An 18,679-nucleotide genomic window follows, 5' to 3' on the forward strand; every position below is an offset into this window, starting at 1 on the left:
CAACCTTTTTTTTTTCAAAATAGCTTCTATATTTACATACCACGTTCAACTCTTTTTTTAAATCTTGATATTATTTCTTTACAACATTTAGAGCCAACACTCCAGAAATAATTTTGCCAACTCTGGTGATACAAACCAGTATCCATCCTGTGGGTCAACTAAATTTAGTGAAATAATTAAATAAGAGTTCCCCAGTGCTATGTATTTTTTCAGTCATACTCTCTGTGTTTGTCCTTGCAGTTTTGTCTGCACAGTAATTTATGTCTGCTGAAGAAAGGACCTATGTGCTGAGGCAGCACTCTGAGAGGATTCTGTGAGCTGATTTAGGCAGCTAGGCCTCGGCACATCACCCTGCTCCAGAGCCCATTTGTATTCTGGCTTGTGGTGTTTCCAGCACCTCTGTGTTTTGGGTTATTGGTTTTTAAAGCTTGTACAGACTGTGTGGTGCTTTCTTTCAATAAACCTTGTTCTCAGACGGAGGGGGTTTTTTTAGTATTAGTAATAAATTACTGCTCACTCAGTGTCCTCACTTCAGTGGAAATCCTACTAAATAAGAAAGAAGCTGTAAAATCTGATCTAATACAGTATCTTCAGTATGACATGTGGGAAAAATATTTAAAAACCTGTTCTTATTAATTGCTTGTCTGGGATATTTTTAAGTCTGCTGGTGATTGAATAACATGAGCATCTCTGTTTGCACTTGCAGTGTACTTTCAGTCAATCTGTGTTCTTTTCCAGGTGGTGCTTGGCAGTTTGCATTTAATGTGAAATTCTACCCTCCAGATCCTGCCCAGCTATCTGAAGACATTACCAGGTGTTTTAAACATTAAATACCTTTTTATAAGTGGCTTAAAAGCTGCTCCTGGTAGCACTTACACTCTAATTATCCAAGAAAAGAAACATGTTATATTCTCATTGTCTTTCTTTTTCATATGAGCTTATGGAAAATATGCAAAGCTTTGACAGAAAAGACAGTGTGAACAGTGTCTATCCTCTGTGTTTTGAAGTATTTTGTATAGTTTAACCCTAAACCTCTAAGCTTTTTCAATATGCATATTCCTTAGAGTTGATTTTAATTTTCCCAAAAATGCACGATGCCCATTTTTGCCAGTGGTAACAAGTTATTACTGTAAGTAAAATCGTAACTATGAGAGGAAAGAAGTGAGATAATGTGGTGAGATAATCATGACCATACTGAATCCAAAACAGAGCAAGCAATGAACCAGCTACTTAGGAAAAAATGAACTCTTTCCCAGCTGAAACCAGGACAGATGAGAATAAGCATGCAGGCAAATTTTGTATATCATTTAACAAAGTAGCCAATGTGCATGGAATAGACAATATGGTGGTAATGAATAGCTGCTCCCTGCTCTCAAAGTCACTTAGCTCTCCACTCTACACCTCTGCTCTCTGGTTTTGTATTCAGATTGCAACCACAACAAAAAAAAAGCAAAACCTCACCTGATGTCCTCCTTGGAAGGAGGCACAAAATCTTTGAGCCGTGATGAGTTTTTGTGCCATCAGCAAACTGTTCCCCAGCTTGTTGCAACATTTTGCAACCTTTGAATATTTTTAACCTTCAGTGCTTTATGGACTACTTGTTGCTTTTAAGGTAGCACGAAGCCTTTGGCCTAGATCAGGGTCCCTGTGGTAGGTACTGTGCAGAAAGACAGTGTGCCAAAAGTTCACACTTGAGCAGAGGACTTCCAAAGGAAAGGATTGCTTTATTCCTCTTCTGACTCTTAAATTTCACCTGGGAACTCTGCCTTTTCCACCAAACCAATGCTCTTCACTTTTTTTTCTGTTTTCATTTATCTGGTGAAACCTTTCACTGCATATCTCTGTGGTTTTAACGGCATTTACTGTTTAAATGTATTTTTGAGAAAGCGCAACAGGTTGCTAAAGAGACAGCTGACGTTTCTTAAATGACTTGGAGTTCAGCTATTCTTAAATGAACAGTATATGAGGTTTTAAATTATTTTTTTTGTCCTTAAAGAATTATCCAGTAGTTTTATATCTTAGTGATTTATGATAGAAATCTAGTATGCTTAATGGGTATTTCTTCATCTAGGTCATTAAACAAAGTAATAACCTGTTTTATTAAGAGATCTCCATGCTGCTGTGTAAAGATAAATTAGGTGTTCCTACTGATAAATTAGGCAAGAGCTTGGTGTTTTGGGGTTTTTTGGGTTGTTTTTTACAAAATTATTATTGTCCTTGTAAATGGCTGAAAAGCTCTGGGCTTGGCTGTCTGCAAATTCCTAATGGAACCGAGGCCTCTCTCCAGTGCTCGGGTGGCACATCTTTGGGGGCAGCAGTGGAGGAGCCCTGTCTGAGCTGCTTTGGTGCTCCCTTGCAGGTACTACCTCTGCTTGCAGCTGAGAGATGACATTGTTTCGGGCCGGCTGCCCTGCTCGTTTGTCACGCTGGCCCTGCTGGGCTCTTACACCGTGCAGTCAGAGCTCGGCGATTACGACCCGGATGAGTACGGCAGCGACTACATCAGCGAATTCCGCTTTGCGCCAAACCACACTAAAGAGCTGGAGGACAAAGTGATCGAGCTGCACAAGAGCCACAGGTAAGCAGAGGGAATCGGTGTGAGCTCTAGCCTGCTTCAGGTACTGTCCTGGTGCATCAGGAGAAGTTAAATTCTGCAGTGGTGTACTTAATATTCTTCTGGCAAGACTCTTCTGTGTGTGTCTTTGGATAGGGAAGAGCTTTGTAGCATGAGAGGTAACAGGGTCTGCACTAGAGCTGTGGCTCTGGTAGGTACCCAGCTTCTCAAGGGGTATGGCTGTAGTTCTGACAGGCTGAAAATGTTTTCCAGCTGCTGGATTTTCTTTTTCTTAATTCTGTTTTCTTAATATTTATGCTAGAACTGGTTGCTTTTCCACAGGGGAATGACACCTGCAGAAGCTGAGATGCATTTCCTGGAGAATGCCAAAAAACTATCAATGTATGGAGTAGATCTCCATCATGCCAAGGTATGTACTTTGGTTTTTTCACTGGCCATATTTCCCCTGTGGCATAGTACTTGAATCTGCATGAACTCCCTGATTTATTTTTTCTTGTGCTTTTGATACAGGAATTTTGTGGGATGAATCATGTGTCATTATAAGGAAAGGTGACTCACGGGATAAGTGTAAATATATCTTTTAACCATAACATAATTTAGCCTATAGATTCAAAGATGTTGCACATAAACTTTCGTGTTGATTAAACAATGCTATCTGGAAGGAAAATATTGAATGGATGGAGAGATGAGGAAGGATTTCAGAAACTGTCCAGAGCCTGGTCAATTGTCATTTAATTCAGCTACATTTTCTGGTTTAATAAGGCCAACTATGCTATCTTAACTGGATAGGAGATCATTTCTATGCTGCAAAGGACTTTCAAGCAATTATTTAGGTGTGCTGGAAACCTAATCAGATTGATGGTAATGGGGAGACAGCAGCTTGTCTCTTTCCTGAAGTGTGGTTGTTGCGGTTGACAGGGAGTGCAGTAATTCTCCTGGAAACATTCTCGATGATCAAGTAGTTTCTCTAATCATCAGCAGCCTAAGTTATGAATAAAACATGGTCATTCTTACTGTGGCTTGGGAGAGCCACCTATTAGCCTTGTGTTGGGTGTCTGATTTTTTGTTTTAGGGATTTTTTTCCAAATAAATAATTACTATTGTTTTCTTCACTCTGCAGAGTAAGACTAATGGATTTTAACATTTTTGAGGTTAGCAAGCATCCTTGGGAAATGAATATTGAACCAAGGAATTCTGCCCTGTGGAGAGAACTGTGTTTTCTGTAAAGGTCAAATTATTGTGAGCCTGTTTTTGTGCTGCAGCTTTCAAGCTACATCCTTTCAAGAACTGAGATAAATTTGCAGCTCGGATCTTGAAAGAGCCTGCAACCGTATCCCTGGGGCATTTCATAGGAGCTGTGCATGTGTGTTACAGAATTCAAGGCAGTCTTTTGTGTTCTGTTAATTGCCTTCACTGAAAATGAAGAATCTGTGTACAGCTCAATGGGCAACATCTACTAGGAGGGATGCCACTGCCTTCCCTGTATCCTGGAGATACATAAAAAGTCTTGAGGCACATTTGGAGCAGAGAGAAATGGATTGGCAAATGTCACTCAATAGCTTTTTTTCTGATGCAAAGAAATCCACAAACCAGCAACCAAGTGGATTACTGTTTTAAATAAGTTACAGGCTTTGTTACTGAAGATTTTACATAACATAGCATTAAGGGCTAAGAATTTTTTCAGAACATTGGGGAAAAGCTGTGAGGTTTAAGATGGGATATTATAAGATAACCATTTTATTTATTCTTTCCTAAAAAAGTATTAGTTATCCCGGTTTGCTCTACTTTTTTTCATATGGAAAGACTCAGAGCAAGAGAACTTGGTAGAAAAGTTAATCTCTCTCCAAACTGATGCTCTTAATTTTAAAAGGCTGTGGTGGTGACCATGTTGTGTTTGTTTGTGGGTTAAGAAACCCGACAGTCATCTTGAAAGCTGAGCTGAAGATGGGAAAAGTAGACTCTGCATGAGGAGTCATGTTTAGTTTTAATTAGGTCTGCCAGTGAGATTTGATGGTGTCAGACTAGGGAACAAGTGTCTCTGTGCATCCCTTTTGGAAGTCGTGCCTTGGCAAATGTCTCTATGTAAATGTCAATTCATTAAGGCTGTGCCAATATCTTGGGTGTTGGACACGTTTGACTCACCAGCTCCCATTAAAAGTAGTTCTCAGTTATCCAATGCAAGACTGTGATGAAAAATGTGTTCAAATAGACAGATTTGTCCTCTGGGCTGTCACCATTCTGAGGAAGCCCCCCCATCCATATGCAGAGCTAAAGGGATGTGCCTTGGACATTACAGCTAACAGGTTTCTGTCCCATATAACCACATGGCTCCTGAAAAAAGCCAAATTCTTTTACTCAGATTTCGTTTTACACTAGTAGTATCACATTGGAAAACAGTCTCTGACACTAACAAGTAACAGAAGTCTTGAATAAACCTAGATCTGCGACAATGGTGGAGATGAGGGAAGAAGGCATTTCGCAACAAGTTTTTGAGAAAGTGTATCAAAAAAAGGATGGCACCTGCAGAAATGTGCCATGTATGAGCAAACTTGCATTTCAGGCATTCCCCAGGCAGCGTGATTACTGCAATGAGACTTTGTTTTTCAGAATGTATTCACTGTATTTAGACATTGCTCTTTGCTTAGGAAAGTGAAACTGAAGTACACTGAAAAAAATTAGCTTTGTCTTTTCTGTAGTGCCTGATGGTGATACCACACAAGAGCTGTATTTAGAAAAAGTATCTTTAAGTGATGGTACCATCATTGTTGGAACATATGTCCTCTGTTGGTGTGTTTTCTAACACCGGAGTGACTTTGTGGCACTGTTTCTATGTTGTGATTTTAAAACTTTTTTTCATTTCAAGCTGTGCTGTAGCTGTTTCATCGTGACTGACCATGCATACCATTGCGTTGGTCTTGAAATGTAACCAGTTTTTCAACAAGAGCCTAAAAGATGGCCGGCTGAGAAAACCAGAGGAAAATGATGGATTAATTTCATAATCATCATAGGGTGACATCTTCATAGCTTCTGCTATCATGTTTTTGTGACCTTAGGTTATTTAAAAATGATTTGTGAAGAACTCAGTACTTTAAAGGGGACTCTTTTTTCTCTATCAGTACTAGTACTTAGCTAAATGAACACAACAGTGGTGGAAGATAATGAAGATTGGTTTTAGACTATGTGAAGACTTCTATAGGAAAGACAAATCTATATTTCTTACTTAAAAAAATACATATTTATGTGTATGTTCTGATAAGATTGCGGACAAATGTTTTGTTGTGCTAATGTGTCTGAGCTACATCCTCCTGTCAAACGTAGGTTATAGCACAGGCACAGTCGCACACTTTGAAAAAGAATCTTTTCTGGTCCAAATGCCCAACTTTATGCCCACTGGGCATTTCAAAGTGAAAATACTGAGCAAAGACACAAGAGCATGAAAGAAGCTAGCAAACATACTACAGCCAAGATGAGCAAACTACAGAAGAAAAATCTGTCTAAGGATTCACAAGGCTTAGTCATGGAGATGAGTGATACCAAGAGAAATAAATTTGTATGCTGTCATACTTACTTTCAATCTGGTATTTATGCTAATAAACCTTTTTTATTATGCTAATAAAACTTTGCCGTATGATTGATACAATTCTTTTAACGACGTCTAAAATTTCCCTTCTCCTTTTGGAGTCTTTGTAAAACATAAGGAAACATTGGAAACCCTCAGTTTCCTTCACCCTGCCCAACCTTACTATTATTTGCATGAATGCATTCAGTGAGTAGGGTAGCGCTCAGAAATCAGGTCACTACAGCTGATGCATTAAAAAGATGTAGCTCAGATGGAAACACAGGATACAGGAATCTGTAGTACTGTAGGATGCAAGGATAGAAATACTCAACAAAATGCACTGCTTGCCATTCCAGGATTCTGAAGGAGTGGAAATCATGCTAGGAGTCTGTGCAAGTGGACTCTTGATATATCGAGACAGACTCAGAATAAATAGATTTGCCTGGCCAAAGGTTTTGAAAATTTCCTACAAGAGGAACAACTTCTACATCAAAATCCGACCAGGGGAGGTAAGGGCATCCTGATTCTCTTAAGTGGATGAACCTCTTGAAGAAACATGAGTTTTCACTGATTTGTTGACTTGTTTTGTCTTATAAGCTTTTAACATTCCATTTATATTTCCTAATTTATGCTGATTTTCATATGAAAGGTTAGGTATCTACTTTCTTTAAAATACAGGTAAAAAACTTCTTTGGTATTTTTCTGTTTATATCCATGAACTACTATAAGGAATAAGTATGGTCATCTGCACATAAAAAGCTCATCCATGTTATGAATATTTTGGGCATTTAAGAACAGTATTGCTTATTCATGGAGAGCTTGTTATCCTCCCTCATGTTGCATATTAAATTGGCATTTAGCTCACCCACTGAGAGATGTAGACCGGTCATACCAAACTTTATAAACATACCAGACCAGTATATTTACAGCATTTTGAGTAGCTGCACACATTAGCCCTCCCAAGCCCACAGGAGCTCCTGTTCTGGCTCTAGAGAAGGGGGATGTGAAACCTCGTACAGTGAGTGCCCTCTCGTGGCTCAGCCGGATGTGAAGCAAATACCGACCTCATGGGCTGAGCATGCGCTCACGCTGAAATCATGGATATCATGGCATGGTTTGGGTTGGAAGGGACCTTAATGATCATCTAGATCCAACCCCTCTGCCATGGGCAGGGATGGCATCCACTAAACCAGGTTGTTAAAAGCTCCATCCAACCTGGCCTATAAGGTGATAACTCTTAAGAAAAACTCAGGAGGAATTCAGGATCATCACAGGCAAAGGAGGATTTCCATTTTAAATGATGGTACAATAATTGGTCTGTGATAGATGAGAACCCCATATCCATTTAGAGTGTGTAGCAGGACAGAAATCACTTAGATGAGGACTGGCATTTGTCCCCTGATGCAGCCAGTGTCTCTGGGACTGACTTCATAAATGACCTGGGAAACATGCTGGGGTCCCCCACCACCGAGCCTGAGCCTTTTTTAGAGTCCTAAACTAAAGTCCACAAACCTACATGTCCTGCCTCTCAGCAGACACAGTTTTAATAACCAAATTTCCAGTCTTGAGTTTGATTTTAAAAACCCAAACAAATAGTCACTGGCATTCCCAATGCCTGCACTGAAGCCCTCCACCACTGCTACCCTGTTGAGCTCTGCTGGTCTTGGCACACAGCATCCTGTGACCAGGCCATAATTCTGTGTGTAAAATAATCAATGCAGCCTCTGTCCAAATTACGTTTGATGATAATGTGATTCACTATCCCAAATGTCATCTTTATTTTGTTGTTTCCTGCCTTATTTCCCTGCCAGCTTCCATAGGGATCCAGACTTCCTTACAAGTGCCCTTCTGCCTGCCTTTCCCCCATTACAGCAACTCTATTTTATCTACTCAGCTATCTGCATGTAGCCATCAACATGTTACAGCAGATACAGCTGGCACAGCTTCTGCATCAGAAATGGGTGAATTTGCAGCACTATCTAAAAAGGTCTCTTTGTATCTCCAGACAACTCTTTTCAATTACCTGTCTTGCCTCATCCTCCTCAGATGAATTAGCTCTAACCACTGTGATTTACTAACAGTAGCACTTTCACTGTAAATCTCCTTAATCTAAGGCTGTGTGAGACCAAATCAGTCCCTGAGGACTATTGTTCACCTCCAGCTATTACCAGGCTTCCCACTGTAGTTTAAACTGGTGAAATTTATTCAACAGAGTTAAAACGCTTGAATGATGTTTTCTCAGAAGTCTCCCAAGACTTAACTGGTCTCTTTGTTACTGTAGGGTATAAGACATCACTGTCACCGTAAGAAATCTCTTGCTCATAAACAGTGTTTCCCCCCAGAAATGATCCTCAAAGGTTGCTGTAGATTATCACTCACAGCCTCCTTCCCAGAATTCTTTCTGTAGAATATGTATACATGTGGTTATATACGTGAGCATATACATGCACCCTTGCAATGAGATGATACAGATGGAGGAAATGAAGATGAACCTGTGTACACTGTCTAAAAATAGATGCACAGCATCAAAAACATACTTATTCTTTTTTCCTACCTAGTTTGAGCAGTTTGAAAGCACTATTGGGTTTAAGTTGCCAAATCATCGTGCTGCAAAGCGCTTATGGAAGGTGTGTGTTGAACACCATACATTTTTCAGGTATGTGGATTTCTTTTCCTAAAGGTGTGATGTAAAAAGATCAATTCTGTCAGCAGAGACAAAACCCTTCAAATCAAATTGTCTTTTTAATCATGAGGTACCTCTGAGCAGATAAGATATTGCTTCTTCAAAATTTGAGATGTTGCACCCAAATTATTCATACTATTTCATATAGATACTGCTTAAAATCAGCATATGGTCCTAATTAATCATTTTGCTTTATCTGTGCCATGATATTATCAGCTGCTATAATTAAAGAGATGAAGGACTCTGCTGCACCTACTGCATATAAGCTTGCATAGGGAGAACAACTTATATGGAAGATTGCTGGGGGATGTGAAAAAGAGTTTTAAAAAAAAGGATATTTTATTTAATTATGTATGAAAGTACAGACAGTAGTAGGTGGTGTATTTTTTGCTCACCCAGAATACCCAACCCATAGCTGTAATTTTTGGATTACTAAGGAGTTTTGCAGCTTTTTTTTTTTTTATATTTTGACTTCTAAGAAGAATTGAGAAAACTTTGGGATAGTGAAATAAATGCTGTAATTAGTTTGTGCTAAGATAGCAATTAAAAAGATATGTGACAAGGGAAACCCAAAAGGGTGAGATTTTCAACAGTTTTTAAGGGTGTCCAGTGCTTAAAAACTCCCTTTGGGGTATGTTTGGGAGTACTGAAGAATTTCTCTCCTTTCTTAACTGCTGGTTCAGGCTGTCTGCACATTCATATGAAGTGCAGTCTTCCCAGCAAAAGATCTAAAGAGAAACAGAGTGTGCATTTTTGGGGTATTTTCTGATTTTTAATGACAAATCAATATCTGAGGCATAGACTCCATAGCAGGAGAATGGCTTTTTCAGCCAGCTACCATGTCCAAAACACAGAGGGTGGGAGAGCTCTAACCTGAAAAATGTCTACACCCCTGTGAATGAATGCTGTCTGGCATTCACTGGCAACCAGTTCTGGCCCTGTCTTCAGCATAACATCACCATGTTAAATTTGAAGAGATACATCTGCATTTCAGCCCAGTCGGGGCCTCTGATACAGGGAACACTTATTTTTAGTTTTGGTGATCAGAAAATAGTAAATATGATTTTCAAGCATGAAGGAGCTGAGTGATTCTTGCCCGTTTGGAAGAACTCAGATCTACAAATGCTTTAGCTAAGTGGTTTTGTCATGCTGTATGAGGGGCATCCTTTGACTCCCTTTTAGCCACAGACCGGTGAGGCACAGGTGACCATGGAGAGTGATACCCAGCAGTCGTCTTCTCTCCTCTGCAGAAACAGTAGACTGATTTTGGAGGAGGGGGAATAACAGGTGCACTGCTTGGTGTGTTTTAGGCTCCTGCTGCCAGAAGCACCTCCAAAGAAGTTCCTCACGCTGGGCTCCAAGTTTCGCTACAGCGGCCGGACGCAGGCCCAGACGAGAAGAGCCAGTGCCCTCATAGACCGTCCTGCACCTTACTTTGAGCGCTCTTCCAGTAAACGTTACACCATGTCTCGCAGCCTAGATGGGGGTAAGGTCCTCTCAATTGACTTTGTCCAAAGTTACCATCACTGCTTTAGATTAGGTATAAACCTCATCATCTCATCTCCTTGAGATTCGGCTGAGTGGAGGCTGTGAGTACCTGCATGTTCACTGCAGGGGTAGAGGAGGATGTGGAGAAATTCCATGCTAAATGTACTGATGTGGTCCTTACAAAGTGTTTGCCTGGAGGATGTCCTTTGGAGACCACTCTTCACAGAGCCTCTGTCTTGGCCCTGTATCTGCTTTCCTGCTTTGGGGAAGGATGGGATGGACCTGCCTGCCAAGGAAGTCAGGTTTCAACACTTTTTTGGGGTTTGCATGAGTGACTGTTTGGGTTTTGGTTGAATCTGGGTTTTTTCTCCTGTGTAGGTTTTTCACTTGAGTTTATTACGATCCAGAAATTAATTATTTCCCTTGAGTAATAGCACTTGATACCAATTACCTCACATCCTGGTCTGATGAGAACTAAGAGACTTTTCCATATGTTACTTTTGAAGGTATGAAATGGAGAGTAACATACATAGGTTAATAGTACATCCTTACTCTCTTTATCCTTGGTTCATGGAGGTCATGGTTCTGCTGCTGGCTTTGGTTAAATCAGTGTGTAATTCAGAGTATCAGCTACTTCCCTCAGCTATTACTGATGTCAGCTGTTAAGTAAAAAGAGGTTATAGTTTTGTAGTTTATTTTTGTAGAAAAAAAAGGACTGAAACTAAACTCAGGTTCATTAGAGATTAAACAAAAAGGTGAATTCTCTTGCAGAATATCACAAATTGCAATGAGTATAGTTGGTGGTGGGGACAGGGAGAAGCTTTGATTTAAAAGTACAAGTGACAAGCCTTTTTCTCTCCCTCTAAAGGTGCTGCTTGTCATTAATTATTTTGGAATCTTCTAATTCTGATGTGCTTCTTGCTCGTTACCAAGCAACTGGTGACCTGATTGCTGTGCATGTGTTTCAAAGCAGAAATTATCCTTCTGCATTATTTTTTTTGTAACATCTAAACAAGACGTCTCCCTCCACTCCCTTTGCTTTCTCCTGCTTCCTAAATTTAGTCCCAAGAGACAAGAGACCTGAAACGCTTTACCCAGCATTTGTTAGACCCTGCAAGGTTTATATGATGTTAATTTGCCTAAGTGTAAATGGGGGAAAGAGGTTTTTTTAGGCAATGCTTATGATCTCCTCACTAGTGTTACTATAATGCAGATGTGTCTGTAACATTCTGCATTGTGCTTACATTGTGACCCAGGCTCTGTCATTTGTTACAGATGCGAGTGAGTTTATAAATTTGAATAATCCTATTGGTTTAGAAATTAGTTACCCAATAGTCAAGAGTAGGATCTGGGCATATGTTAAAGTTTTTATTACATTCTATCTGTAAAGGCACTATTTCTTTCAAAATAATTTTTATATATTTAAATTTGGTGAATTATTGAGCACTTGCATCCTAAAATATTCTGGTTGGGTCCACTGAACTGAGTGTCATCACTTTGCAGAATTTTTTAGCATAATGAGCTCACCTAACTGGCAGACTTTAGTACTCAATAATACAAGGATTACATTTCTTTTTTCTCAGGTATTATGCCTGTGTTATATCAATATTGTCATTTTCTGTAATGCAGCACATTACTAAATCTGCATTTGATCTGCATTTTTATATTCTGACAGATTTTAAAAAAAACATCTCTTCCACCCCCATGGCTGATGTCATAGCTGGTTCTCCTTATGTTTCCTGCCTGATAACTGTGGCAACGCGTTGCTTTTTTTTGCCTGGTGTTTTACTACAGTAGTAATTTTAATGGCTTGCTAGCATTTAACAACTGTGTAATGCACACATTAACTACAGTAATGTGTGTATACACATCCAGAATGTATGTGTATGCATATAAAAGCTATGAGCTTCATTTCAAGTAAACAGTTTATTTAATGTATGCACATGCTTCTGGTTTCCTGAAACATGACATAGTTGTGTTTTCAGCATTATCTCAAATGTTTTTCTAAACCAGCTTTTTTAATTTTATGCAGCTTCTCAGCAAAAGCTCTTTCAGATTTTCCCTCTTTAAATATTTGCTTTTAGCATCAGTGAATGAAAACCATGAAATGTACATGAAGGATTCTGTGTCTGCTGCAGAGGTTGGTACTGGCCAGTACGCCACAACAAAGGGCATCTCTCAGACCAACTTGATAACCACTGTGACTCCAGAGAAAAAGACAGAAGAGGAGAAAGATGATGAAGAGGGCAAAAAGAAGAAAGCAGAGGAAGTCACCCCGATTTCAGCAATACGCCATGACACCAAGGTAGAATTTTCAGGTTTTTGTATGAAACAGAGGTGCCTGGAGAGTGCTTGGAGAAACACAGAATTTTTAGGGAGGGAGGGGAAAGAGGAAATAAAACTAGTTCTGTGAAAGAAATATAGTATGTATATATATGTGTCTTGAATCAGTGTTTTTGTAGTCCTTTCAGTTTTTGTATGATGTTGTAAAAGTTAGTTCCTGCCTTGGACTGTTTTTTGAAATATGTTTAAGAGTCAGAATGGTGTTTTTCACACAGCATTCAACAGCTCTTTAGGAAATGCCCAGAAGTAGCCTGGCGGTGCGTGTTTGTTCTTCAGGTTTTCGGTCATGTTTTGACTTTAGAATGGCCATCCTGGTTTTTTATTTTCACAAGGCAACAAAATCGTTCTGTATTCTTGGATGTAGCTCTGTGCTTTAAACTACTGTATTTTCCTCTTATACTTCTCATAACACCAGTTCCTTGCATGAATTTCAGTGGACATTTTTTCTCTATTAACTTCTGGATATTAATCTGCTGTTGTAAGCAATTTTTTTTTCCGGCTTACAAAAGCATTTGCTTCACCTGTGTGAAGTTTGTGTTGAAGAAAGCAGTTTTTATTGATGGCTCCCTTCTCAGTTATTAAATTTGAGTCATCCCTTGTCATCTTCAATCCCACCACTGCCACACACACATGGTGGTGCATAATATCTACTGAGATATTAATACAGGGTAAACCAAACAGGGGGACGGAGAAAATAGTGAATAGAGATTGACAATGAAGAGAAATATGACAGAATAACATTCAAAAAGTGTACTGTGGAATGCACTTGCTAAACAAGTAAGGTTTACCCTCATCTTTTAGAAGGAAAACTTTTACACCCTCAGAACTCTCAAGTATGCTAGTGTTAGAACCTGAACTTCTGGCTTTATCACACAAGGCCACAATGAGCTACATAGCAAAAGGATCAAGTCCTCGAAAAGAGTTGCAGTTAAGGTGCTGAAAACCAGAAACAAATTTAGTTACCAAAGGTTTTCTTTTGAAAGTGTGTGCTGTAATTGTAGCATTTAACAAAATTTAACTGGGGTCTTCTTGAAACTTCATTAGTTTCTGCATGGAGAAAGACTGATGAAAATCAAATATGTAGAAAACACCCAATAGAAGCTAGTTCTGTTCCAAGTGTTTGTTAATTTAAGTCAATGGAGGGATCAGTTGCATTTTGAGGATCATCTATCTATTCCTTATATATGGCTAAAAATACTCAAAGATATTTTAGGACACTGTTTTGATGGAACTCAAAAATGCACAAAAGATTGATTTTTACGCCCACTCAAGAGATGAGTTCTGTTTTAACCAATCATAAGTAGAGCTTCAGTTCTGTAATCCTGTACATATCTCAGTCCTGCTTCCACATGGACCTGCTAACAGATTTGTCTTTCATCATAAAGAGAATAGGCTCTCAAGAAATGCAAGACAAGCTTGAAATCAAATCCCTTTTTAAGGGCATATAAATGTTTTAGGTATGTTTTCAGCTTTTCCATTAAGACATTTTGCCTTTTTTTTATCCATGTGTATTTAAGTACCAGAAGTTATTCTAAATATTAACACTGTAAATATGTCAGTAAGTGAATAGTCTGTATTAGAAAAGAACACATTTACTTTGGACTTTTTCTCTTTACAATATAAAGAGAAGTTGTGTGTATTTAGCTCACATAAAAACCTGTGAGTCCATCAGCATTAAATTTTGACTTGAGCTTACTGCATTAAACCCATAAACATGTTTGTAAGCAGTTTGAGCTAGGCTTGGTTTTGATTGCTCAATTTGGGAATACAGATTCCTTGAACTGATACATTGTTAGAGAAGAGAGAAAAGGAAATATTAAGCGAAAGGAAATGTAATTACTTGGCTTACGCCCCATTCCTACCATTAATATACCTGGTAAAGTTCGGGCTTAGTAGCAATATGTGTCTGAAACTTGGATCTGCTTTTTGCCTCCAGTTCAACACCAGTTTGAACTGGAGGCAAATGCTGTTTTGGCTTTAAAGTCATTTTGCTTTTGGGAGCCTGGAGTGAAAGTGAAATGCCTATTATAGTTCCTTGCGGAGATGCACTGTGGGTGGAGCAGCTCAGGCACTTAGGATTTGGTCATGGATCCAGTGGGCCACGTCAGCTAACTGTGCCTGGTGGACTTTGGCCAAAACATCTCTGATGCATCAGCAATGTGGCAGATATGCATTTTGGTGATGACAGTGGGTTTTGTCCTTCTAAAGAACAGTGGTGGCTGCTTGCAGGGAGCGTGTGAAATGTGAATGATTCTGCTGAATCACCTCCCTCCTCCTACCAATTTTTTGTCCTCAAATGACCTGAAAGGCCAGTTGAATACCGTACAAGTGGCATATCAAAGCAAATCCTGCTTGTTGGTAGCCAGTATTCCTGGCATTGTGGTAAAACTTGTAGCAAAAGCATCGAGGGCATTTTTTCCTCTTCACTATGGGTAAAGGGTCACATTTTCATTATGAGGAGATGTTGCTTTGTGGGGCATGGACCTCTCTCTGGCCAGCCCCCTTCAGATCCCCAGTGAGAGATAATGGGGCCTGCTGAGCCACAAGACTCAGCTCCCTTCTTTCAGTGTACGGCCGAAGAGGTGGGAGCGTGGAGGGGCTGGCAGGGTGCATGGGTGGGAGGGGTGAGCCCCCAGCACTGCCTGCTCGGGCTCACGGCAGGCAGAGGTGAGGGCAAGGCTGTGGGGATGCCCAGCAGAGGCCTGTGGTGGGAGCCATGCTGAGGAACTGGCTGCTGGGGTAGCTGTCGAGCTGTTTTTTTCCATCAGTAGCAGCTGATGAATGGATTTATGGTCCCCCCACCAAACCAGAATGTGTTTTAGTTTGGTTTAGGACCTAGATTTTGTTTTAATACTGCAATGGAGGAATTTAAAGTCCTTAGAGTTGTAATTATTGCTGCTTGGATTGTCCAAGGCATAAATGTGAAGCATCTGGTCCCCACTGGGTCTCCTCCTGACTGCAAGAATGCTGTCCCAAGTAGTGCTGGTATTGGAAATACGTTCCCTTCTTTCGTTTTTGCTCTCCATGTACTTCATGTTTGAAAACTCTTTATGCTCGGAAGCCAGTCTTGCAGTAAGTGGAAATTGGCAGAACCTGAAACTCCCCATGTGGCCATGGAGGCTTTTATGTAAATCTGTGCTGCAGAGGACTAGACAAATGCTGAATCAAGAAGTTGCCTTTTGGAAGCTGGAAGTGTGATTCACTGATACCTATGGTGTGCGGCATGGGAACATGCACTGTTTAATTCAGTGGAAAGCTGTGGTGTTAAAATACTGTTTATAATTTGATATATATAATATATATTATTTATCATCGCGGAAGAAAATTAACTAATTACAGTTTTCTTTTTGTCCTTTTGCTTTTGCGCCTTGTTTGCTGCTCTTTCTCTGTCACCAGCCATCTTTGCTTGGCACTGACTCCCACCACTCCTCACCATCCTCTCAGCCTGGCCCCCATGTATCTTCAGCCAAGCTTCGCAGGAGATGCAAGGAGAGCACTCGGACAAAGTCCTTAGGCTGTGAGGCCCCCAAAGAGAGCACTCCAAAGCACAGCGAGTCGGAGCCAGACTCTGACAGAAAGGGGCGAGTTTGCTCCGCCGAGCAAGACATGGCTTTTGGCTACAAGCAAAAAGCTGGAAAGGGCGGAACACTGTTTTCCTTCTCCTTGCAACTTCCAGAGTCATTTCCTTCCCTCCTGGATGACGATGGCTACCTGTCGCTCCCTAACCTCTCCGAAACCAACCTCCTGCCTGCCAGTGTGCAGCACTACCTCCCCATCCGCTCCCCTTCCCTCGTGCCTTGCTTCCTCTTCATTTTTTTCTTTCTGCTCTCTGCCTCTTTCTCAGTGCCATACGCCCTCACTCTCTCCTTTCCTCTGGCTATGTGCCTCTGCTACCTGGAGCCCAAGGCGGCCTCCTTGAGTGCCTCACTTGCCAATGACCTGAGTGACAGTTCAGAGGAAGAGGTGTGTACCTCGGCATCGAACACACTCTTTTTCGTGTTCAGTGCTTCAGTCCTAACCAGTGTTAGATTGCTGCAATAGTGGTCCTACTTTCAGAGCCTCATTTCTGTCTGTGCTGATTTGTTAGAAGGTTTTTTTTTTGGTTTGGGGGTTGTTGTTTTTTGGTTGTTTTTTTTTTCTCTTCTTTTTTATTTTTTCCTCATGCCGGGAGTATAGCTTGGAGCCCAGGGTTAGGCACAACACTGTGTGGAAGTGGCTTGACTTGAACTGTGTCAGCTGGTGCAAAGTGACTTGCACTGAATAATAAGACCTCTTTGTTCTCTCTATCAGTTTCTACTAGGGTCAGAATAGTTATCTAAACAGTGGGTATTAAGTATCATTTTCTGCATAATTACTGAAGCATGGGAATACATGCATATGTATCTACATTTATTTATCTAACTAGCTACCCAACAATAAAGAGCAGCCTCACCAACTTCAGTATGCTCAAAGTCCAGATGTACTCAGCTTTTTGCAAAAGGCTATCAGCTGTAGCTGAACCCCAGAAAAGGCTTTCTGGTCCAGCGAAACCTGGATCTCGATTTTCAGCCTTGATCCCATCTCTGCTGCAGATTAAATTGTTTTTCCATGGTTAAATCCAGTGTATCAGTGAGGGGTCAGGTTGGGACCGCTGTTCTGCAGCTGTTGCGGGAGCACGCCATGTGGGCTGTCTTGACATTTGCAGTGTTAGATTAGCACAGCCAAAACTGATGCCTCAAGCCACGAGGGTCATCACGAGCAGATGAACCAGCTGCAGTAGGAGTCTGCAATGGTTCTGGGTAATGTGGATGTGATGGTATATCCAGAAGTAGGAGAGGAATCTGCTTAAGTAACAGAGTAACTGGCGTCTCAGTTACTTATGGAGCTGGAGCCTGATTATTCTTTGTTGACAGAATAAAATTAGGAGTTCAGGTTTTCCTTGATTTTCTATTTTTCTCTTCAAATACAAAAGTACCGTTTTGCTTTGCATGTAAAGAAAAAAACCCAGTCAGATAACTGTAGACCAGCTGGCCATGTAAAAAGCCACCTTGGCCACTTGTCGATACCACTGCAGTAGTTCTCTTCAATAAACCAGCTTGAACATCTAAACATTTGTGTCATCTGCTGCTGTTGGTTTTGTAAGACTTGGTGCAGGATTTCATTTCTTTTTTGTGGAAAGCCAAAAGTCACATCAATTTGTCTTGTAAAAACATTGTCTTTAGATGCTTTTGGCTCTGTGATGCCTAACAACTAAAAAATAATGTGCAGTTTCTGATAAAAGGCATCCAAAATGTTGCTGTCTCATTTCTTGTCCTCGTTTTGAGACTGCATTTAGGTCTCAATTTGCATTAGCTCTACACTTGGATTAATCTAATAGCAGTAACAGCATTAATATAGTGCCAGCTCCAGAGGAAATAATGAGGCAGTGTTTATGTAATACATTAGTCTGTTCCTCTTTTAGAAATGAGCACTTCTTTTTGTTAGTGAAGTTAGGAAGTATTGAGCATAAAAACATCTAAAATAGGCATTTTAGTATCGGTTTTTTATGAGGGTGATTACTCTGGCAGTGCTTCCTGGCAGACAACAGACTTGTGCCTAATCCACGGGGTATTTCTTGTTCAGAATATTGCATGAAAGTGAATATGTTTTAAACTCGGGCATGTCTGCATTACATTGGCAAAACAAATCACAGCAATTACGATTGCAAGGTAGGGGAGGTGCAGCTGCAGCACATCAGAAGAAGCTGCCTTCTGTCCTGCTCCAGCCCTCACCCACCTGCCAGCCCCACCTCAGCTGCACCACAGCCTGTCTTGGAGCTGAGCCTGGCCTTTCTTACTCTTCACTCCACAGGAGACCTGCCTTGCTCAGCCTTAATTCACCATTCCCTGTTCTGTGATAACTCCAGATCTTTATTGCAAGTAACTCCGTAATGCTGATTTTGACTCCATGGCTGTTGATTGGCTTATTAGCAGATATGTATGTTGCAATAAAGCAAGTTTTAGGCTTTATTTAGGATTTCATTCCACTTACGGCAAAAGAAATAGGAACGCTT

General features: G+C 40.5%; 1 protein-coding gene across 1 annotated transcript in view; it reads left to right on the forward strand.

Annotated features, from left to right (window-relative positions):
- EPB41L3 (erythrocyte membrane protein band 4.1 like 3) overlaps window positions 1-18,679 on the forward strand; it is a gene marked incomplete at its 3' end in the record, with an annotated part of 56,899 nt that overhangs the window by 23,266 nt on the left and 14,954 nt on the right. Inside the window, exons 4-11 of the mRNA XM_082281248.1 lie at window positions 739-814; window positions 2,360-2,578; window positions 2,897-2,984; window positions 6,491-6,643; window positions 8,693-8,790; window positions 10,128-10,303; window positions 12,390-12,610; window positions 16,045-16,611. Of these exons, the coding sequence (XP_082137374.1) occupies window positions 739-814; window positions 2,360-2,578; window positions 2,897-2,984; window positions 6,491-6,643; window positions 8,693-8,790; window positions 10,128-10,303; window positions 12,390-12,610; window positions 16,045-16,611 (1,598 nt within the window). The remainder of the gene's footprint in view (window positions 1-738; window positions 815-2,359; window positions 2,579-2,896; window positions 2,985-6,490; window positions 6,644-8,692; window positions 8,791-10,127; window positions 10,304-12,389; window positions 12,611-16,044; window positions 16,612-18,679) is intronic.

The sequence above is a fragment of the Coloeus monedula genome (genome assembly GCF_965178545.1).
Source record: "Coloeus monedula genome assembly, chromosome: 1".
Classification (NCBI taxonomy): domain Eukaryota; kingdom Metazoa; phylum Chordata; class Aves; order Passeriformes; family Corvidae; genus Coloeus; species Coloeus monedula.